Raw genomic sequence first — 23,872 nt, 5'->3', positions numbered from 1 at the left:
ATCAATTCAGTTTAGTTCAGCTCCTAATTTCCCTCTCTCATAAAATATTCATTTCAGCTCAATTCAGTTCGGTTCAGTTCAGTTCAGTTCAGCTCCAATCAATTTTGTTCATTTCAGCTCCAATCAGTTTAGCTCAGTTCAGTAAATGTGAACAGACCCTTATTTAAATAAATTAGATACCCTACTTGATTGGGATGAGAATCAAACCACTCTTAAGTATGAAAAGATGACCTAAAAAAAACATAAAATTGAAAGTTATATACAAAACATTTATATATTCTTTACAAAACATCTTCATATTCTTTCCGCGTTTTTTGTCTTTACCAAGCAAGGTACAGGCTGGTGTACCTTAAAATTCAATGGTTCGTGGAGGCGGATGTACCATTTTTTAAAAAACGATTTTACTGAATAAAAGCATGGTTTAATATAATTATTTGTTTATTATTTTGGAATATTTCAACCAATTATAATATTGGACTATAAGAAAGTCAAAAGAAATTTTCTCAATCCTAATCTTATGCCACCTAGAAATCCCATTCGTGACCATAATATCTTTTTCCAAGATTTTCGTCAGACTATCAAACAGCCTAATTGAGAACTCCTCAATATCCTTCAATAGCCCTCGGCCTTCGCAGATCGGGCCCTCGGTTTGGTACAACCCATTCGGCCTGGGGCTGACTCTCTACCCAGCCGAGAGTTAGGCTTATCCCTCGGCCTCACACCCAACCAACGTTGCTTACCCCAGCTTTGCATACCCCAAAAATTCTAAAATTCAGAAAAATTCTCAAACACAAACCCTAGAAATTTGAAAATTACACTTAAAAAACCTTGATTTCCGCTGGGCATAACCATTCTACCCCGGGGTTAAATCAATTCCATAAATTCAAAGTTCAAGTATGCCTACCCCTAAGATAAATTCAAAAATTCAGAAATTCCAAGTACAAAAACACCTAGACATGCTTTCGGATCTACAAAAATGAATCAAAAAGTGAAAATTTTTCACATACCTCTTGAAGATCTTGATGAACTTGGAAGAACTTGATGGTGTGAACTTGGGTGATGTGACCTGAACACTCAAACTCTTAAGAACTTGGGGGGGAATTTGGAGAGAATTTTTTGAGAAATTTCTTTAAGGCAAGTGAGAAATGAAAAACAAATGAAGTGAGGTGGGAGTTCATATGTTTCAAGCTAATTAAGGAGATGGCAACTCCTCAAAACCCTGGTTCAAATGGGCCTAGGTAGTACTTGAGCCCAGAAAATCACCATTGAAGGATTAAGCTTAATTACCATCTCAATTAGCATGGAATTACCATCATCTTATCTTTGAAAATCCCAATCTTAGTCAAAAATGGAGACAAGACATGCCTTCAGCAAGATACATGGGGCTCAGCCTGAAGAAAATATTCTGAAAAGGGAAAATCCATCAGTTATCCCTAAGCCATCATCAGGCTTAGCTCTCCAAACTGCTCAATCATCTAAATTAAAGTACCTTCAATGCATTGCTTGGGGCTGGTTTTCACCCTTGCAAGTCGCTTAGGGCTCTTTTTTAGCTCTCTGATACTCTTGGGGCACGTTTTAGCCCTCGGGTACGCCTCGAGATTCACTCTAGCATATGTGACAACCTCTCTCATCTTTATTCCGCGTGATATCCGAACTTCATGCGATCTCGTTCCCACATCACGCGTGAGGCTAAATGTTCGGGCCAAGTCCATTGTCCTAAGACCATTGACGTGGAATTACGAAAATACCCCTCCATGATCCATCCCATCATTAATCAGAGTAAAGTACGAATTTAACCCTAATCTGTCCAAACAAGTACAACTTCTGCCACCTGAAAGTACATCTATAAATAGCTCTCCAATCATAGTGACAGGGTAAAGTCGTATCCCCTAATCAAAAATAATTCCTAAGTCCTCTAACTAAAGTAGATAGGGAAGTAGGGTCGATCTCCACAGGGAAACAAGTCTTGTTACTCCTAATTAATTATTATAATCTAAATGATTTAAGTAACCAATATTTATAAATAAGTAAGAAACTAAACTACTAAGGTTGAGAATAGGAAGATAACAATATATGAAAGGATCTAGGGCATAGGTTCACCAATAAATAATACTACAGGGTAAAACATAGTAATCAATCATTGACATTGCATAAATAACATGATTACCAGGCTCTCGCAATTTATTAATCAACATAGATCTAACAGGCTCTCGCAATTTACTAGATCTAAGTTCTTATTGAAAATAGCCTTTAATATCAAATTAACATCTGCTTGATTCATCAATTTAACATTGCTATACTTTTACAAGCCGCAATTGTAAAACATTAAAACAATTCAATAAGAAATTATCATGCAATACCAATAATCAATAATAGTCAATCATCAATGCATCAATTAACCAGATTGTAAAGGGCTTTCGCTACGTATTACAATCACATAATTAATTTACCGGTATTAAATCTCATCTCTCGAATCTCGACTTAACCATTTATAAATTAACTTGCCTATTGAAACTAGACCTAAACATCAATTCTCATCTCTCGATTCTTGAATCAATATTGTCAAACTCATGCATAAAAGATAGGCTTAATCTAGTCACAGAGCATTAAATCAATCAATAGGAAATTAATCTAGCATTGATAATTAACAACAATAAATTACCCCTTCATATTATTTATTAGATCCCCATAAACCCTAGAAATTAAACTACTCACACATATTAAAAACTAAACTAATCAAAGTAATAAAATAAATCATGATGAAAGGAATAAAATAAACAACTAAGATTAAGGGAAGAGAAATCGTTACCAAATTAAATCTGGAATTAAGAGTAAAATTAAGAACAAAGGTTTAAGAGAAAAGAAATCTAAGAGAATAATTAAGAGAGTAAAGAAAGAGTAAAAAGGAGAAGAAGAAGAGAAGAATAAGTGATCAAAACGTATTACGGAGGAGTATTTATACTCCGTACAAAAATCCTAAACTAAAACAAATTAAAACTTCGTTAATCGTCTACTAAGAAAACACGCGCCCGATCGGGCGCCCCTTTTTTTGCTCATTACTAATAATCTCGCGCCCGGCCGGGCGTGTCATCGGGCGCCAGCCTAGGCTTCTCCCGCCCGGCCGGGCGGCTCTCTTGGGCCACTATTTGGACTTCGATTTGGCTCCAATTCTTCGGCCCAATCTGGGTTCCTCTTTGGGTCTTGAATACTCGGTCCAAATGCCCCGGTATCACCTATACCGAGCCCTTAATCACCGGTTCGATGGCTTTAACCGGCCCCAGGCTATAAACTCTGGTCGTGCTTCTCCAATGTTCGTGATTGCTCCAAAATATCTCAGAAAAATTTTCCAAAAGCATAAATCCTTGCAAAAGTCAACCAAATCTACGAAAACACTAGAAAACACCAATTAGTAATAAAAGTGGCTTTAAAGAGCCAAAAACACTACTAATTACGACCAAGGGACGGGGGTAAAATACTATATAAAATAGACACATGACATAGATGATGGTAATTTTTTCCTGATTCTCTAACCTTCTCTCTCTACTTTCTCTCTCCAAAATACTCTTTCTCTCTCAATTTTCTATCTCTAGAAATTACATTCGCTGACTTAAGCATCGGAGGGACTTTCCTGGGTCACACCCCCGGGGCAGTTAACCTTCTTTCTCTTTTGCAGGTCTAGCTCTCGGACAACAAGGCGTAGCTGAGGAGAATTCGGACATTCATTGGACATAGCTCTAGGACATCTTGATTTCATTACCTTAATACCGAGGAGTATTATATTTCCAGAAACAGGTGGTCAAATTCTTCCAAATATTAACAGTAAGCGTGATCCGGAATCGGAGGATGAGCATGAACCCGAGAAAAGAGCTAGAGCAACTCGAATTTTGGAATACTTGAGGGAGAGTAAGAGGGTTTAGAGCAAGGAAAAGGGTCGACACTCAAGAGTATTTTCGTAAATATAGTGTGGTTTTGATGAATTTGGGCGATGATACAATTTTGTTCTTATATGATCGTGTGAATTCTTATTTGGTTGCGGCACGAGATTTGAAGTACTGTTGGTGGGAGTTCATCACTGTTGAAGGCGGAAAGTTGTTTTTCGGCGTTAAATGACTTAGATTTAACGAGTCTCATCAGTATATGGGTCCTCCGGCAATTATGGGGCGATACAAATTTGAAACGGCATTTAGGATGTTTTGCAATCTAGATAAGTATACAGTAGATAATCGCAAAGAAGTTGCACAAATCATTATAGCACTCACATCTAAGAATGCGCGTATGATTACACTTTATAAGGAATTCAAATATACCTTAACTGATGTCAATTAAGAGTTAACAGTGTAATTGGATGGTGATGTGAGAGTATTAATGACAAATTGGAGTAAGGCCAGTTTACACATAATTGATAATTGTGGAGAAATAGAGAAAATATAAATCGAAAAGATCTTATCTTTGAATGACAAATGTATTATTATAGTTTTGAAACAAAATGTATGAAGAAGGTAGATGATTCTTCAAATATTTATGGTTTGCTGCTAGGCAAAGTAAATTAGCAGGTAAATTTCTCTACATTTGTATTTGTTTAAATTTGTGATGTTTTCATTAATGATTAATTATATTTTATTGCTAAAAATTTGGTTATAGTTGATCTTGAACCCTCGATAATATTTAAGGCAAATTTGTCAAAAAAAACCTTTTAAAGGCAACATTTTGCGAAAAAAAACCTTTTAAAAGCTTTTTTGTAAAAAAAAAAAACCAGAAGTTAAGAAATTTTTGTTCAAGGAAACCTAGTTCTACTAATTCACTTAATTAACCTTTAATCTCTTCTAATAACACCACCCTCACCAACCCAGCCACCCTCTTCCCTTTCCCCTTCCCCTGGCAGCAGCTCCCACTACAGGCGACCCATCTCCACCGCAACCCTCCCCCTTCCTAAATCCTGACAACTCACCTACCCACCTCCTCCTCCGTTCCGCCATTGATAGATCTCGAAGCTCCATCAATGTCATCATCTTCATTAACATCACAACATTATTCTCCTCGTCAATTATCCCCTTTCTCCTCCAATTGCATGCCATTGTTCTCCCAATTCCTTTTCTTACATTCTCTATCAATCCATCACCTCTGATAATCTCTCTCACCTCAGCGTCGCCTCCAATGGCGGAGACGGCAACGTGCGTGGGATCCGTCGGCGGTAATGGCAGAGGAAGAGGAGTAAATTGGAACTCTGGTGAAAGCGAAACAAAGGAAGAGGTGAATAGGGAGTTGTCGGGGTTTATGAAGGGGGGGAGGTTTGCGGTGGTAGGAGCTGCTGCCAGGGGAGGGGAAAGAGAGGAGGGCGGCTGGGTTGGTGGTTAGAGTGGTGGGGGTGGTTTTTTTTTTAATAAATTTATAAATTAATTTAATTATTGAATAGTTAAGTGAGAGTTAGAAGTAATTAGAAGATATTAGAGGTTAATAAAGTGAATTAGTGACACTAGGTTTCTTTGAACAAAAAACTTAACTTCGGGTTTTTTTTTTACAAAAAAGCTTTTAAAAGGTTTTTTCTCGCAAAAGGGTGCATTTAAAAGGTTTTTTTTGACAAATTTGTCAATATTTTATTGTGATCACTTTTTCATTTAATTGCTGTATTTACCTTTTTTTTGTTAAAAGTGATGAACATTAAATGATTAGTTAGTTAGCTTTTGAGAAAAATAGTATGCAAATTTAAAGTAAGTTATCAATACACATCATTTTATGAATGAATTGTATGTGCAATATAATAATTATGTAGTTACATGTAATTTGTAAATGTATAAATAATTATTTGAATGAATTATATGTGTAATATAATAATATTAACGAAAGACAAGAGAGTTAATATTTTATAAAATTTAGGTGTTATATTCTTATAATAACATAATACTAAAACAGATTTCCTAATGTTTTTTTTTCTCCAAAACTCCCTCATCTTTTTATCAAAAATATCTTTTATTTTTAGAAAGTTTGTATAATACAAATATAATAATATTATTCTAAATCTTATATATAATATTTATATAAGATATATTCCTATTTATTTCGTGTTCTCAATTCTTCCTCACACTTTTATATCTAAAATACATTATTCCAACTCTTTATTAATCATAGAAAAGTGAGCCACACAAAATATTATCAATTACGCGTGGACATCTTCTAAACGGATCGGAGTATTATTGAATTTTGCCGATAAAGTAATAATATAGTTGATTCATATAATTAATATTAAATTTATTTAAAACATCATTTATGTTTTCAAATACCTCTAATATTTTGTTTATTAGACTTATGGAGTATCAAATTAGATTGTTTTAGATAATAATTATTTGTTATGATCCACATTCATAATTAAGTTGAATAGTAAAAAGACATGTCGAACGTAATGACAAGTGAGATTAAGTCAATAATCAAACAATGATCAAATTGCAATTATTGGATAGTTTCAGACACAATTTTATTTAATACTCGTAATAAAGAGCGACGATATCATGTAAAGCTTCAATCCATAAACTACAAATGTACTACTATAATATAGGATAGTGTTGCCTGATAACACGATATTATACATGTTTTATATATGATATTTGGGCATATTTTATTGTGTTTCCTTCATTTTCCTAATCTTTTAGAGCTATTTTTCTTCCTATTTCGATATTGCTCTTCTCGGTTTGTTTGTTTTTGTTTTTATAGGAATAGGGATCGATTTGCGTGGAATTCAACTTGGACGCGAGATATTCTTCATATGGAGAGTTTCTAGCATCCACGAAGCTTCATGGCAGCCTAGTCCGCAGCTTGATTGCGGTTTACTATGACCTTCCGCAACTTGCCTGCGGCACACTTCACAATGTAGCAACAAATTCATGTTCGGCAAACTCCGCAGCCTCACTGCGGCTCGCGACCTTGTACCGCAGCCCGGTTGCGGCCTCTTCATGACCGACGAAATTAGCCCTATTTTAGGGATTTTAGGAGTCCTAATCCTAAGAAAAGACTACTATTATTTTCCTAGCATATAAATAGATTTTTGATAGTCTTTTATCTATCACTATTTACATACATTATTTTAGAGCTTTTGGTATTAAGTTCTTCATTATTACTTTCAAGATTCAAGTTTTCACATTTAATTCCAATTCCAAGTATTGATTTCTCTTCCTTATTCTCTTTAATTTTTATTGTTATTATGTTTTCTTTAATTAATTGTCTTGTTACTTCTATTATTATGTGTGAGTAGTTTCATAATCTAGGGTTAGGTTGAACCCTAATATGGATTGATGTGTTATTTGATTCCCAATTCCCAATTTAATTAATTCATAATTTCTCTTTGTTAGGGTTGGTTTTATTATCAATGATAAACTAGAAATAGTATTATTGAATGTGATTAGGTTTACAACGAAAGTTGATTCTTAATTGAATTTAGAACCCTAATTAAAGGTAAGAGCTTTTATGCATGAAAATAGCTAATTGTTCTTGCTAGGGCTTATAGGATTTCGTTCTCAATGTCTTTAATATGTATGATTCCATGAAAATAGGTATGATTGCATGTTAGGGAAGCTATTAATTGATCGAAAGAAACTCTTAGTGGGGATACTTAATCTTAGATGTCTTTAGTTCTTGATTAATTCATTATTATAATTTTCTTTGCTTGATAGTTCGTAATTGTTCTATAATAGATTTCTCGATATTGATTGGTTACTTGCTTAGTATTGATTTGAGTCTGTTTAATTAGTAGTCCTTAGTCTCTTGGGATTCGACCCCTACTTGCTCAACTACATAGTAGAGTTAGTTCGGTTATTTTTGTTAGGTACGCGACACGCCTATCATTGCCTAATCATGAATTATTATTGTCTTTAATGATCCGAGTAGTATTTATTTCCATTGATATTATTTTATCAGGTATAGTTGTGATATATTATTTTTAATTTATATATTTACATGTATATTGTGCTAATGGTTACTGTAGATTTTACTTTATTGTTTGATTAATATTTTGATTTTATAAAAAAGTATTTATATTAAGTCTTTAGTCATGTAGTCATTATATTGTATAGTTTTATTGGGAATAATATGCATCATTAATGTAATATAATGTTTAGTAATTTTAAATATTTTTAACACAACATATAATCAACATTAATTTAATTTTTTTCTCAATTGTAGTTTAATAATTTTTGCCTTATTATTTCATTATTCTATATACAGTGTATTTGTTTATTCCTCATGAGTTGCCTTATTACTATTATTATTTTTTATATTATATTACAATTGATTAAGGAAAAAGATTAAAACTACAGTGCATCGCACAGGCACTAATCTATTTATCATATAATTTTGATTTTTGAAATAGAACTTTCTAGGACTTGTGAAGTGGACTTTCTCTCTTTTTATGATGACAAGTTCGACCAATACTTGCATTAACAAATCCTAACATACAATAATTATTTGTTTGTGCATTTTGTCTTTCAAATATATATACCTTTATTTTATTTTATTTTATTTTATTTTTTTTATTTTTTTTACTTTTATCTATTTTTAGTTCTAATTTTTGTCTTTTGCATTGTTAAAGCTAGCTTTCATGATTAACTTATATGTCGTGTTTTTGTAAGATTGTATTCAATCGTAAATTTTACGAGATTACAACTATTTTGCTTATTTTTTGTCTCTAATTTCTTTGTTTTCTTCATGATTATACATTGCTTGTTTTAAAGCTTTCTTTATTTGTACCTTTGGTCATAGTTTTGAAGCCTTGTATTGACTTATTTAGGTCCTTCACTTCAATTAGGGTCTGTTCACATTTACTTTATTTTAGTTCAGATTAGCTCTAATAATTTCATTTCAGTTCAGTTTAACTCCAATCAGTTCAGTTCAGTTCAACTCCAATCAGTTCAATTCAGTTCAACTCCTAATTTTTCTCTCTCATAAAATATTCATTTCAGCTCTATTCAGTTTAGCTTAGTTCAGTAAATGTGAACAAGCCCATAATGTTTTTGAAAATTTTAAATTATATCTTTGTGAGTTTGTATAATTAATTTAGTCCTGCATTAATTGCACGCTACTTTGAGTTTAAGATTAAATCTATTTGACATTTGTTGATTTGTGTGTATTGGTGATTAGTTTTAGCTTTTATTTATGGTGTTATCCTTTCTCAATTTTAATTCTTTATTTAACGGTCCTTTAGGAGGGTTTTCAAAAATTTTGTAATACTAATTTGCAAACCAAACACCCCCCTAAATCTTCTATTAACAACTATGACATCATCATCATCGATGTCTTGACAATCATTTTCCTTATTTTATCATCATCATTGATGTACTTGATCACTGATGAGGATGAGAATCGAACCACTCTTAGGTATGGATAGATAGCCTTAAAAAAAAACATAAGTATATATTTTTGGAAAATTTGTAATTATTAATCCCAACTTTCACCCATTTTCTTTCATTAATCCCAACTTTCAGTTATTACTGATTAATCCCAACTTTAGTACCCTTTTTTTTTATTCGGCCATTTTGACTGGTGACCGGTTTAACAAGTCAACCTATTCCTTTGTTGACTTAGGAAGGTGATTTCCCTCCCTAATTAAATGCTGCCTCACCTCCTTCAACCACCCCTCTGTTCTAATTAATTCCCCGCCATTACTCCTCCCCTTTAAGCTTCTCTTCTTTCCATTAACAGCAAAAAAAATTTATCAACGACCCACAATTAAAGGCGAAAGCGACTGTTCATCAAAATTTGCAAGTGATCGAGTTTCCATTTTGGGTAAAAGCGCTGAACTTGGAGCAAGACTCTGCTGATCTTCCATTTGAGGTAAAACCCTAAATCCGTACTTGTTATGATGCTTGAATGGTGTTTGTTTGCATCTTTTTATGGAAAATGTGATAACTTTAGGTCGTTTGTAGTTTAATTTGATGAATATATGCTGTTTTTGTTTTGTGGAATGATTAAAATGTGAATGGTAGGTAATTGTTATTGTTTGCGAATTTTTGGAATTGTGGGTGTAATTGTTGCTTATTTTTCTAGGCTTTGGTAGAATTGATTGCTTTGTTGTTTAATGTTGATGCAAATTGTTAGGTTAACATGGTTGGTACCTTTACTCTGAAGATATGGTATGGGGGAGTGTTTAAGCTTGTTAGTAATGGTGAATTAGTGTACCGGGGAGGGTCTGCTTGGACAAAGCAATTAGAACCTGATGTTTTATCGTATTCTGGGTTAATTGAACTGGTTGAGGGGATTTGTGGAAAGAATTATGGGGGTCTGTGTTATTTAGTCCCTGAAGTGAGTTTAACCAATGGGTTGAGGAAGTTGATGAATGATGATGATGTTTGGGAGGTTTCATATTTTGGAGACAAACATAGATGTGTGGAGGTATATGTACAGCCTATTCAAGAGGCACCTGTACTTGAAACAATTGAAACCCCACGTGTTGAAACACACTTCCAACCCCTAACCCAAGCTTCTCAATCATATGCAGCTACTACAAAAGCCAAAAAACATACCCCAAAAAAGGCCCCACCACAAAGTCAAGATGCTTTGACTCCAGGAATTAGGTCAAGTGGTAGAAGAAAACAGCCCACTGCCCCACATTTATTATCAAAAAAGCCCCCATTGGATACTGATGCCTCCTCACCTACTGAAAAGCAAACCCCCAGCTCACTCATTCATAATGCACCTAAACAAAAAGCAGATCTAGCTTTAGGTTTTAAACAACCAACTGCATCCACCAAAACCCCTTCCACCAAAACGAAGAAGAAAACCACTTCACCAGTTGAACATAAAAGACAACCAAGTGCAGCTGTTGATGACTTTGAGTGGTATGATAATAAGCCTGACAGTCCACTCCCTTTGAATGAGTTGATTGGAGATTATAGTGAAGAGAGTGATAGTGAAGATCCAACATTTGTGCCTGAGTGTACTACAGATAAGGGGAAGGGAGTTGGTTTGGGAGACAGTAGTAAGGGGAAGGGTGTAGTTTTGGGAGACAGTAGTAAGGGGAAGGGAAAAGTTGTTGCTGAAGTGTACAGTGATGTGGATACTGATGATGATTCAGGGTTTGAAGATGAGAGAGATGCTTTTTTAGAGCACTTAGATCTAGAGGTTGAGGATGAGTTTGAGGAAGAAATCTTAGAGGAGCAGCAACAATTTGATTCAGATGTCAGTGATGATGAGTACAACACTGCTAGAGAGAGAGTGAATGCTTGGAACAAGGGGATAGTAGAGCTAGCCCAGAATTTGCAAAGGGAAGCAGCTGCAGGGAGGCTTAGTTCACAGGCTGAGCCAACAGAATGAGAAGGTACTGTCACTGGTGCTCATGAAAATTTGAGTGATGCAGACAGTGAGGAAGATGAAGACACCCCACCATCTTCTGAAGCTGAGGATGATGGTGTAGGTAGAAGAAGGAGATCTAGTCTTTTAATAGGCCCTAACACTGATTTTAGTCAATTTAAGTGGAAAGTAGGGTTGAGATTTGCTAGCAGGGAGGATTTTAAGGAGGCAGTAGCAAAATATGCCATTCTGCAGGGGAAGAATTTGTTTATAGCTGTTAGTAACAAAAATAGAGGGCAAAGGGTAGGGGTGAAGTGCAGTGAGGGCTGCCCTTTTTATGTCTATGCTTCATGGCATTCTAGAAAAGCTGCATTGCTGGTGAAGAGGGTTGTCAGTCAGTACACTTGCCAGAGAAACATGAAGATGAATAGGCAAATGAAGTGTTCATGGGTGGCCAAGCAATTTATTGAGGTGTTCAAAACTAGGCCTCACTGGCCTGCAAAAGAAATAATTGAGTGCATAAGGAGAGCATACAAGGTGGTAATTAAAAGGGAGTTTTCTTATAGAGTCAAATATGCAGCTCACAGATTGCTACATGGTTCTATGCATGAACAACCAGAAAGTGGGTGGATACTTAGCTGAATTGGAGAAATGTAGCCCTGGTTCTAAATCAGAGTTTTTAACAGTCATGCCCAAGCAGCCGCCACCAGTGTTTCAGAGGCTTTTTATGTGTTTTGAAGGGTTAATGAAAGGATGGAGGGAAGGATGCAGGAAGTTAATAGTTGTAGATGCATGCTTTTTGAAGACTTTCCTTGGTGGGCAGCTGTTATGTGCAGTTGGTAGGGATGCAAATGACCAAATGTATCCCATAGCTTGGGCTGTGATAGAGGGGGATAACAATCTGAGTTGGGAGTGATTTTTCATACATTTGGTAGCATGCTTGGACCTTGGTGAAGGTGAAGGATTATCTGTTATCTCTGATGAGCATCAGGTTAGCCTCTCTCTGATATTGATTCATTTTTATTTAATTTCAATGACAAAGAGAAAATTTGCTCATTTTCTGGTTTTGTTTGCTTGTTTATAATGCAATTACATAGGCAATCTTGAATGTTGTTGCTTTAGTTCTGCCCAAAGCAGAACATAGGCATTGTGCAAGGCACATTTTTGCCTTGTGGCACAAGACTTATAGAGGTGATGAGTTGAAATTGCAATTTTGGAAAATTGCAAAGTCATACAATGAGGCAGATTATAAGTATGCATTGACTGAGCTTGAGGTGATGAACCCAGAAGCAGCTGTAGCATTCCAGAAATCAATGGCGGAACATCATGGGGGCCAAAGGGGCCTTGGTCCCCCTCAACTATAATGCTACACATTAGAAAGTACAGTATATTATAGTAGGATATGTATGTGTGGTCCCCCTCAACAATTTAAAAAAAAAAATTAATTAAACTAAAGTTTCCTAAAAGACACCGTGTACTGCTACTTGTATATGAAATGTAGTGGGGCCTTTTGTTGTCCTCTTAATAAAATTAATAAAATAAAATAATAAAAATAAAGAAAGTTGACTACTACCTTTCCTAATCTCATTATACGAGATATCCAACTACAAGTAGCTTCTTGTATAAGCTAAACATAATAATAATTAAAAAAAAAACAAAACAAAGGGTGGAAAACAAAAATCGCTTTTCTAATGTAAAACAAAAAAACCCAAAAGTTTCAGTTAGGCCTTCATCAGTTCATCTACTTGCGGCGACTCTTCCTCAGTTCCTCTTCTCTTCAATTGTTCAATTTCAACATTATTCAAGCTATTTCAGGTAAATTGATTGTGAACTTTTTTTTTTCCCCTTATTTCTGATGTTGAATTTAATGTTAATTGCACAATTATAATAATATATATTGAGGTTATGTTAATTTTAAGAGTTGAAATTCTAGGTTTTAATTTTTATTAAAAATTGCAAGAAATTTGATTTTGCTTATTTACTGAATTATTATAATTTTCTTTCATTTAGATTTGAAGAATGGTAACAAAGAGGACTATTACATCTTATTTTGCTCCCAAAAAAAGAGAGAGAATTGTTGAAGATTCAGACAATGCTGAACCAATTGAGGTTAGTGATAAAGATGAGCCAATTGTTGAACCTAATGTTGATTGCACTGCTAATGAACAACCACCTAGTGAAGAGGGTGTTGGAGTTGATTTTTTAATGCGTGATCCTGGTTTGCGTAAACAAATTGAAACTTATGATTCTGATGAAAAGGATTTAATTAGGAGAGCATACATTGATTTTGGGCCATATCAACCTAAACTTTCTAAGTACCCATACTCTGATCCCGAAAAACATCCACGTAGGTTTTAGAAAAGTTGGTATGAGAAGTTTCCTTGGTTAGAATATACTCCGACAAAAGATGTTGCCTATTGTTTTTATTGCTTTCTTTTTGCAAAAAAACCTCTTGGGAGATGTGGCTCGGATACATTCACAGTAAAGGGCTTTCAAAATTGGAAGAAAGTTAATAGTGGGAAAGAGTGTGCATTTTTGTGTCATATGGGGAAGGATTCTAATTCAACCCATAATTTTGCAACAAAGTGCTATTTTAATCTTAAAAACCAATCTTGTCACCTTGAAAAAATTGTAGAAAAACAAAATGCTGAGGAAATAGTTAGAAATCGGTTACGCCTTAAGACATCAATAGATGTTGTTAAGTGGTTAACATTTCAAGCTTGTGCATTTAGAGGACATGATGAGCGTTCTAGCTCGATTAATCAAGGGAATTTTTTGGAGATGTTAAAGCTTTTGGCATCATATAATAAAGAAGTTGATTCTGTTGTTTTGGACAATGCCCCAAAGAATGCTAAATACACATCTCCACTAAGCCAAAAGGAGATTCTACATGTGTATGCTAGTAAAGTGAAAAGTACTATTCGTAAGGAAATTGGTGATGCTAAGTTTTGTTTGATTGTTGATGAATCTAGAGATATTTCTAAAAGGGAAAAAATGGCTCTTGTCGTGAGATATGTGGATAAAAGTGGCTTTGTGAGAGAACGCTTCTTAGACTTGGTTCATGTTAAAGACACAACTTCCAAAACTTTGAAAAATGAGATTTGTGCAGCTTTATCTCATCATGATCTAAGTCTTCAAAATGTAAGAGGCCAAGGGTATGATGGTGCGAGTAATATGCGTGGAGAGTGGAATGGGCTACAAGCTTTATTTATGAAAGAGTGTCCTTATGCCTATTACATTCATTGTTTGGCTCATCAATTGCAGTTAGCACTTGTTGCTGCAGCAAGGGAAGTGCCTCAAATCCATACCTTCTTTCAACAATTGATTTTTGTTGTTAATGTGGTTACAAGCTCTACTAAGCAACACGATGAGTTACAAGCGACTCAGTTGGCAGAAATTCAACATCTAGTTGAAATTGAGGGTCTTGAAACAGGAAAGGGTCTTAATCAAATTGGTACATTACAACGACCTTGTGATACAAGATGGAGCTCACATTACAGATCAATATGTAGTTTGCTAAGAATGTATCGTGCTTCTCGGTCCGTTCTTGCTGACATTGCTTCTGAGGGAACAACATATGATCAAAGAGGTGATGCTCTAAATGGATTCAAGTTGTTAATGCCATTTGAATTTTTGTTTAACTTACATGTGGTGAAGGGGATTATGGCCATTACTGATGGGCTTTGTCAAGCTCTACAATTAAAGACCCAAGATGTTGTGAATGCAATGCACTTGGTCTCCACTACAAAGACATTACTTCAAAATTTGAGAAATGATGGTTGGGTGAGTTTGTGGTCAAATGTGAGACAATTTTGTGAGATATATGATGTTGCTATTCCTGACATGAATGCTCCTTACTTTGATGTGATGAAATCTATTAGGCGACAATCAAGACAAAAGGACATTGTGACAATGGAACATCATTACCGGGTGGATATATTCTTTGCTGCCATAGATCGACAATTGCAAGAATTAAACACCAGGTTCAGTGAACGAGCTACCGAGCTTCTTATTTTGAGTTCAGCCTTGAACCCCATAGATGGTTACAAATCATTTAATATTGAGCATATTTGCAAGCTAGATAGAGACTTCTATCCTAAAGACTTCTCAGATCAAGAGAAAGAACATCTAAGTTATGAATTGCAGCACTACAAGCTTGACATTCCTATTCATCTTGAGTTGAAGAACTTGTCCACTCTTGGTGATTTGTGTAGAGGATTGGTGACTACTGAGAAATATAAATTGTATCCTCTTGTTGATAGGTTAATTCGCCTTGTATTAACTCTCCGTGCATCCACCGCAACAACTGAGAGAGCTTTTTCAGCAATGAAGATTGTGAAAACAAACCTTCGAAGTAAAATGGAAGACAATTTTTTGAGGGACTACTTGGTGGTGTATATTGAAAAGGAGATCGCAGAGACACTTAGTGAAGATTCCATCATAGATACCTTTTACATGATGAAAGAGAGGCGAGCACAGCTCAAATGAAGTTTATAAAGGTATGTTTATATACGGAATTTTTCAAAAGTTTATTGTTAAGTATATTCCTTTAATTTTGCTATAATTTCTTAGAAGTTTAAGTGTGGAAACTTTTTGAGAATATTGGTTGTAATTATAATATGATTTCGGTATTATTAGTATTTGTTCTTCTTCGGTCCCCGCCTTGTTTATATCCTGGTTCCGCCCCTGCCAGAAATACAATCCTCATCTATTCTGTAGAGCATTCTTAAGCACTGATGTGAAGACTGATGCAATAACAAGCAACATTGCAGAAACTTTCAATGGATTCATCATAAATGCAAGGACAAAACATCTGTTATTCATGCTTGAGGAGATTAGAAGTCAATTGATGCAGAGAATGGTGAAAAAAGGCAAGACATGGAAAAGACAACTACCTATCTTTGTCCTAGAATACAGTCAAAGCTTGACAAAGAGAAAAATAAGGCAGCCTACTGTGAAGTTCTGCCCTCAACTGACACTCTATTCAATGTGTCTTACAACCTTGATCAGGTGGTTGTAAACCTTGAGGTAAAGACCTGCACTTGCAGGAAATGGGACATGCTTGGCATTCCCTGTTGTCATGCTGTAGCATGTGTTTTCTTTGCCAACAAGGAAGCTGAGCAATTTGTTCATCCCTGTTACAGGAGAGAGGTTTACCTAACATCATATGCAGGTAACATGGTTTCTTTAGCTAGTTTATAAGAATTGCATGGTGTTGTTGCTAACTGATGTGGTTATGGTACAGGTTCAATTCCACCCCTTGCTGGAGAGAGGTACTGGCCTAAAGTAGCCCTTGCATTGGACCCACCCCCAATCAAAATAGGTCCAGGAAGGCCTAGGAAGAATAGGATCACAGATCCTTTTGAGAATCCAAAGAAACATGGTTCCTTGATAAAAACTGGTGTTGAAATGACTTGCACAGTTTGCAAAGTTAAGGGGCATAATAAGAGGAGGTGTCCAAATAGGGACACAACAATCCAATCTGAGCCACCTGCTAAAAGAGCAAGGGGAAGACCAAAGAAAAATGGAGAGCAACCCCATTCCACTGTATCTGCACCATGTGAGCCTCAACTGAACACAACTGCTGCAGCACAACACCATACTGTCACAGCACAGCCTACACAGTTAGGAAGAGGGGGAAGAGCTATCAGAGGAGGAAGAGGCTCCAGGGGACAGGGAACAAGACCATCTTCTTCTGCATCTGCACCAACTGGTGGCTCAGGGAGGGGACAGGGAAGAAGTGGCAGAGCCAGAGGTAGGGGAAGACATCAATTGCCTAGAGGAATTGGTGTTTTAATTGGAAATGATGGGTCTTTAATCACAGAGGTTAGGAACAACTGAACTTTGGTGAATTATTGTTGTTTGTGATGCATAATTATTTGTTACTAACTACATTCTAATTCATGTCTCAGTTAAGGAATGCAAGGTCAACTGGAAGACCAATGACCAGGTCAGTCAACCAGCTAGGTCAGTCAAGCCAGCAATCCACCCTTCACCAAGGAACACAACCTTAATGTTTTAAGATTACAATTTGAGGTAGTTGTAGTAAACTTTTGGTACATGTGTGTACAAACTGGATGCTTAAGTAGTGTATGTTGGGAGTGGCAGCATTTTGCTTTAGTTTAGCTTCCTAACTAAAGCCTAATTTTGACAGCAACTATGCTGTTTAACAGTGATATTTGGATTTGGATGTTATGTTGTGGTGACTTATATAATTAGATGCATGTTTATATGACTATTATGGTGACATGATTGCAAAATTTATAGAAAAACTAAGATCTGCATTTTATTGATCAATGTCATTGTTACAAGATCCACCATAACCTCTTAACATTACATTACCCCTACTTCAAGTACACAACAACTATGCCAAACAACAACCATGAGAAAAATAGAGCCATTAACAACTGAGTCTCAGTCCTTGATGCCTTTACAAGTTGCATCCTAAGTTGACAGAGTTCTTTTTTCAACTCTTTCACCAAATCTTCCAATTTCAGTTTCTTTCCCTCCAATTTCTTCACTCTATCTTCAAATGAACTCATATGGAGCTCCATTTCTGCAATAGTTGTATCCTTCTCAAATATTTGAAAGCGTAGATCTTCCTCCACAAGATTACAATCAACCCATTTCATAAAATTACAATTGGTTTCCTGCACATCCAAACACAACAATTTAGTCATAAATTACAAGTTCAACCCTAATTCAAACAAACTAAAATTCGAGTACCCAACAATGAAATTAAACAACCCAACTACACATACTGGCCATTTCGGACATCCATAAAACTTAGCCCCAATATTATGGCCCCTTTTGACTGTTCGAACCACCGCAACCATTCCGCATGAACATCTAGTTCTTGGATATGTCCCTCCCCTTGTGTTCGAAGATGAGCCAGAAGAACCGCCAGCCATTAAAGAAAAAGAGTGAGGAAATAGGATTTCGATTTTATTTGAAGGACAAATTACAATTACAATTACAAAAAGGCCTAATTTTGAAAGGGGAAATTTGAAGAAGAAGAGTGATGAAACAGGGGTTGCAACGGCTAAATTTGAGGGAAATAAATAGCAAAGGGGTATTTTGTTTACCGTTTTTTTTTAAAAAAAGGAAAAATTAAATTTATTTTGCAACAGCTCCACGTCAGATTAAACCGGGTACAATAGGTTTGGTAACCTGTTGGACCGGATAAAAAAAAAAGGGTACTAAAGTTGGGATTAATCAGTAATAACTGAAAGTTGGGATTAATGAAAGAAAATGGGTGAAAGTTGGGATTAATAATTACAAATTTTCCTATATTTTTTACAAAATACTATGTTCTTTACAAAACAACGTCATAGTTATATATTCTGCGCATTTTTTTGTCTGTATCAAGCAACATGCTTTACCTTAAAATTTTCAGGCCAACGATTCTCTCCCAGTTACCACGGTCGCCGGTCGGGATTATAACAAATAATAAGAATGTAAGTTTACATTATACATATACGGATTACGGAATGCCGTATATTCAACGCCAACGTTGACTAAAACCGAGTGAAGAAATCGAGATCAAATTTTCTCTCTCCTCTCTCGCCTGAAATTGCCAAGTGAAGCAGCAGCAGCATAACAATGGCGATTTTATCGAGCAAAGGTTGGACCAGCTCCAGAATTTCCACCATTGCTTGTCGCGTCTTCTTCTTTGTCATCTTCCTTCAGATCCCTCTCTTCAAGTTCGTTACTCTCTCTCCCCAATTTTGCAATTTTCTCCTGCGCATTTCTCAATTCGCTAAATCTGCAATTAATTTTTTCCGATTCTACTCAATTCGCTAAATCTGCAATTAATTTTTTCCGATTCTACTCAATTTTAAACCAAATCAGTTGTTAAATTTGATGAAACAGTTTAAGATCTTGTTTCTTCGTTAATCTGCATTTGTGCTGAATTATTAATGCTTGCAATCGATTCAATTTGAAGAATGTATTTCTAAGCTGTAATTATTGACGTAATTTGCATTAATTTTGAATCCGGTAGACTTTCTGCATATAGAGCTGAATTCTACCTCGTTGTTAGGATAATTATTACTTGAATCGGGAGAATTCATGAGTTTTACTGATTGTTGATACATTATCACTTGAATCGGAAGAATTTATTAGTTTTACTGATTGATTAGTACTGTGTTCTGATTGGCTTGATTATATGTTTTGTTTGCAATGAATGATTGAATGCTAGAAATAACGGCACAAAGAAAATCTGTGATCATTGGATTTGCTTAGCAGTGCTATGATTTAAGATAGTTTGGTAAATTGGCCATCATTAATTCATTATGGTGTTGAAAAAGTTGGATGTTAGAATATTGTTGTATCATCTACGGTCTTCAGTAGCAATAATGTATGTTTGGAAGAGTAATAATAACTTATCTCAAGGATGAATATGGACATTATTGAATTCGATTAGTTTAATGTAGGAATTGGATTTGATTCGTTATGTGTGGAAAGCATGATTTAAAGCGTTCATGTTGGACTTGACGTTTCTGAGATGTCTCTTGAACATGCTTATTGTGCTGTTGTATGGGTTTTGTAGTAGCTGTATTTGTTTGGTTCTTAAATTGTACAATGTTTTGCAGTTGCTATCTATGGTGACATTTATTTCTCCTTTTTTTGTTATCCATGAGTTAAGAGAATTGGATTTGAATTCGTCATGTATGGAAAGCTTGGCTGAGTATGTTCACGCTGGGCTTGACTATTGCGAAATGATTTCATGCTGTATGTTTTAATAATAGTAATAATTATAGTTGGTTCTTTACTTCCTATACAATGTTTTGCAGCTGCAATCCATGGTGGCTATTATTCCTATGTTTTCTGCTTCTTGAAATTGATGTTTAACCATCAGTATGGTTAATTTTATTTCGTAGGAGAATATTTAAATAGATCATAGCCTACATGCTGTAATTAAATTTTCATCTGATTGCTTCTATTGATCCTCATAATCATGCGTACTACCCCATATGCTCTTAATTGATTGCAACATATCTATTTCATGGACTCCAATGCAAACTTTGGCCATTAATGTCTATAACTATTTTTTTAAAGATTATATAAAGTCAATCTTTATACCTTAATTCGAATCTAACAAGACTTACTGATAATAAAAAATTTGCGGTCGAAGTGTGTAAAATTTGAACACCATAATAGGTTGTAATCAGTCAAGGACGGACGAGGTCCCTTCATTTTTATGATCATTTCCTACATGCATTTCCTTATGCCACAAAGAATTATATTGTTGGTGCCAAACTATTTGAGGTTGTTGGTCTTTGCTTGCAATCTTGCTCTTATGAAATATTATTTGTAGTTGTTTATTATGAAAAAGGAAGGTATTTAAATGTTATTACTTTGATGTATATCGGTATATGTGTCAGACTTATTAATTTAAATTTGGTTACTGAAAAGAACTTATTAAATGGAGACTTGCAAAATAATGTTGGTGAAACCATTTAGAACAGTACGTTATTGGATCACTGTAGCTATTATGTTACTTTTTTCCTAGGAATATGACTATCTCAGCTGTCCTTAACTTTTCGTTTATATATTTGTAGAGTACCATGCAGATCTGGTATGTGCACAACCCCAGTTCACGTGACATCTTCTCAATTAATTGCCAGTGATATCATTCCTGTACCGGTTGTAAAAACCCTTCTTTTTCCTGGAGCCGTGGTACATGGACTTGTCAAAAATTTGACAGTCCCTAGCTGGAACAATCTCGTGGATATCTACAATCTAACTAGCGTCAAAGATGCCCCTGTTGCACTTGATTTGAAGCGCTTAGAGGTACAAATTAATAATCTATCTTCTATATGTCAATTATAACCAGGGAAATTTTAAGATGTTATACATGCTAGATTGTTCTCAGATATCAGTTGCTGAAGTGATAGTCAAGGCTATTTTCTCGAATATTGTAACTGTTGGTTTTTGTTTGCTGTCCTTTGAATCTTGGGCTTTGTTCTTTATTGGTCTATCTGAAACTTGGGTACAAATGCCTGGAAAAACCTTCATGATCTTCAGTTTAGGATTCTATGGTTTGTCCACATGCTCCTTTCTTGTTTAAATAGTTATTTTCAAAATAGAGTAGAATTCAACCATATGAAAAGTTCCCTTTTCAGCCCCATTTCTCAACTTTCTGCTTGAAAAAATAGTTGCTGCTACACCTAGTCCATATATTTGGCACCTTGTAATATGTTTTCAATTTCTACATGTCTAAACATCATAGTAATGGAAAAAAGGTGATTGGTATGTCAGATGAGTACTTTGCACAGTTCGCACCATATGCAATCTGGTGATTTGATGGTAATACATTACAGTATTATGCAGTTTTGATGCATACGTCACATACGTGAGAACAGTTTTGCAACTGTGCTTTGTTCAGTACATTAGAATTGAGTAATCTTGATTCATTTAGGGTAAGGTTGCCTACATCTTGACTCAATTCAATGTTTCAGACATTTATTTTGGTGTGTTTGTGTGTGTGTTTGGGGGGGGGGGGGGGTTCTGTTGAATTTGTTTCGCTGGAAAAACTCAAGACATTGTTTCCTTCTGCTAATTGGCAAACATCTATCTATGGCAGTTTCTTTTATAGAAGGGTATGCATGGATGTCAAATGTTAATTGTAATGCCATACATACCTCTGACGAGCAGTTTATGTATTCATTATCTTCATTACCTTGCCCATTGCAAGAGTTTAGCTTTATAAATTCCCTTCTGGATTCAGTTAAGTACCAAGCACTCTGTGATAAGGCCATCAATTTTTTTTTTAGCTACATTAGTCTCCTCCCCCCCCCCCCCCTTTCATGTGTCGTGGCCGTACCTGACTAGGAGTATGTTAAGACATTGTCTGCTCCTTGATTGTAAGCTATGCATATTGTGAGTTAGTCAACACAATTTAAAGATTCTGTTAACACGCTTTTATGATAATAGAGCAGGCTGGTAGTAATTTTTTTGTTGAATTTCTTATTAGAGTCTGGTTTTCTCTTTGCTAGTCTTTTGGACACAACCCTCTTGCTTTTCTACTAAGGATCTTGGAACATTATACTTGACTTAGGCAACTGTGTGTGCATGATTGAAACCTTGTTCATACCAGCACTCGGCACTATGATTTCTAGAAATATGAGTACACTTATGCACATCAGAGCTTCCCCCATATTGCTGTTGGATAGGGTCCGAAACAGAACACTCTGTGAGAGAGAGATTAGATGCAGCATTATATTCATTGATTTTTTTTTTTTATGCTGTACATACTTATAAATTTGTGTCTAGAATACAATGACAATATTTTCCTGACTAAGCTTTCTTGGGCTGTTTTTTTTTTTTTTTCGTAATTCTTAAGCTAATTTGCTTTCTGAACTGGTATTCAAATGCTATCTTAGTGATCTATGCCTTCAGAGAATTGATAGTTTTCGGCAATTTCAATAACTCAATATTAAGATGATATGGATGTAGCCTGTACTTTTCTTGACGATATTAATGGTGTTCAGTTTGTGCTTTTGTACAATATTGGACTTCTGGTTCTCTTTTGTGCCTTAATTTTCCTCCAAATTTTAATGATCTGGAACTTGTTTTAATGATCTATTTTCGTGAACTCCTCAGGTTTTGGCAGGTAGCTACTTCTGTGTGGCAGGTGCTTTAATCGGCATTCTGAAACCAGGAAGAATGAGCATGTTTGGCACACTCCTGATAGTTTGGGGTCTGGTCAAGGAAGGAATCCTTGCACGACCGGCAAACACAGATCCTACACAATCTATCTATGTCTATCCTACGATGCTGCTCGCCCTTGTATGTGCTTTCGCATCTGTCAAGTATGATATTAAGAAGGCCATGAGAAAACCTGCTCCTAGACCCACTGCAAAACCTCTTCAGAGCTCTTCAAAGTCCAAGCTGAAATGAGCTATCCTGTAAACCCACATTACCCTGTTTCCTCTTGCTTCCATGTCTTATGAGCACGAACTTGCTTGTTCAACTTTCTACTGTTCTTCATTAGCGGATTCTTTGTTTTGACGAGAGAGTTGGATCCAGAGTGGAACAGTTAAACAGATACGAGGTTTTCATTTTCCCACATCGTGTTGAAAGAAGATTGGAAAAAACAGACCACATCGTGATGTTGAAATGAATTTCCGCAGCCTCAAGCAAACTTTCACTTGAATATTGTTGGCATGTTATGTCAAAGCATTTGGTGGGGTGGGGGTTCTTGAAAAAACTTGTGTGGATAATTTCATTTCGTTACTTTTTGATTCCTTTGAATGCACTCAAGTTTAATGAGTTGAAGTTTGTTCTTGGCTTTATGCTGCTGCTCCTAAAATGCAGGCCAGCTTGCTATTTTTTTAATTGCAGGACCTATAACTCTATAAGTACTTTCAATTTACAAGGCCTACCAGTATTGTGGAGATTAAGTTCACTTGTTGGGAAAGGAAGTTGCATTATTTTTGTCCCTGACAAAAATTATACTCGTACTACATATTTCGCATAAATTTACAAAGAAATTTAAATGTAATACGGACTAAATATTTCTTTTCAACAAAGCTATGATTGGCTTATTGATCATTTTCAACTAATCAACTATCATTTATTTGAACAAAACCAACAT

The 23,872-nt window shown here is 35.5% G+C and overlaps 2 protein-coding genes across 2 annotated transcripts; both read left to right on the top strand.

Moving 5' to 3' along the window:
• The first annotated feature begins 13,815 nt into the window (after positions 1-13,815).
• LOC110722986 (zinc finger MYM-type protein 1-like) lies at positions 13,816-15,759 on the top strand. The gene has a single exon (XM_021902258.1). It carries the CDS (start codon positions 13,816-13,818, stop codon positions 15,757-15,759), a length of 1,944 nt encoding a protein of 647 aa, XP_021757950.1.
• A 2,970-nt stretch (positions 15,760-18,729) lies between these two features.
• LOC110723160 lies at positions 18,730-23,659 on the top strand. The gene is made up of 3 exons (XM_021902485.1): positions 18,730-18,974; positions 20,835-21,066; positions 22,879-23,659. Exons 1-3 carry the CDS (start codon positions 18,874-18,876, stop codon positions 23,173-23,175), a joined length of 630 nt encoding a protein of 209 aa, XP_021758177.1. The 5' UTR covers positions 18,730-18,873; the 3' UTR covers positions 23,176-23,659.
• Positions 23,660-23,872: the final 213 nt, after the last annotated feature.

Source organism: Chenopodium quinoa, unplaced genomic scaffold (assembly GCF_001683475.1).
Source record: "Chenopodium quinoa cultivar QQ74 unplaced genomic scaffold, ASM168347v1, whole genome shotgun sequence".
Lineage (NCBI taxonomy): Eukaryota > Viridiplantae > Streptophyta > Magnoliopsida > Caryophyllales > Amaranthaceae > Chenopodium > Chenopodium quinoa.
Note: the sequence above shows the minus strand (reverse complement) of the source record. Positions and strands in the feature narration are given on the sequence as shown.

Coding starts and splice junctions, on each gene's coding strand:
- LOC110723160 (XM_021902485.1), top strand. CDS start 18,874: ATGGCGATTTTATCGAGCAAAGGTTGGACCAGCTCCAGAATTTCCACC. Junction 18,975..20,834: donor CTTCAGATCCCTCTCTTCAA/GTTCGTTACTCT, acceptor ATATATTTGTAG/AGTACCATGCAGATCTGGTA. Junction 21,067..22,878: donor TTGATTTGAAGCGCTTAGAG/GTACAAATTAAT, acceptor TGAACTCCTCAG/GTTTTGGCAGGTAGCTACTT.
- LOC110722986 (XM_021902258.1), top strand. CDS start 13,816: ATGGGGAAGGATTCTAATTCAACCCATAATTTTGCAACAAAGTGCTAT.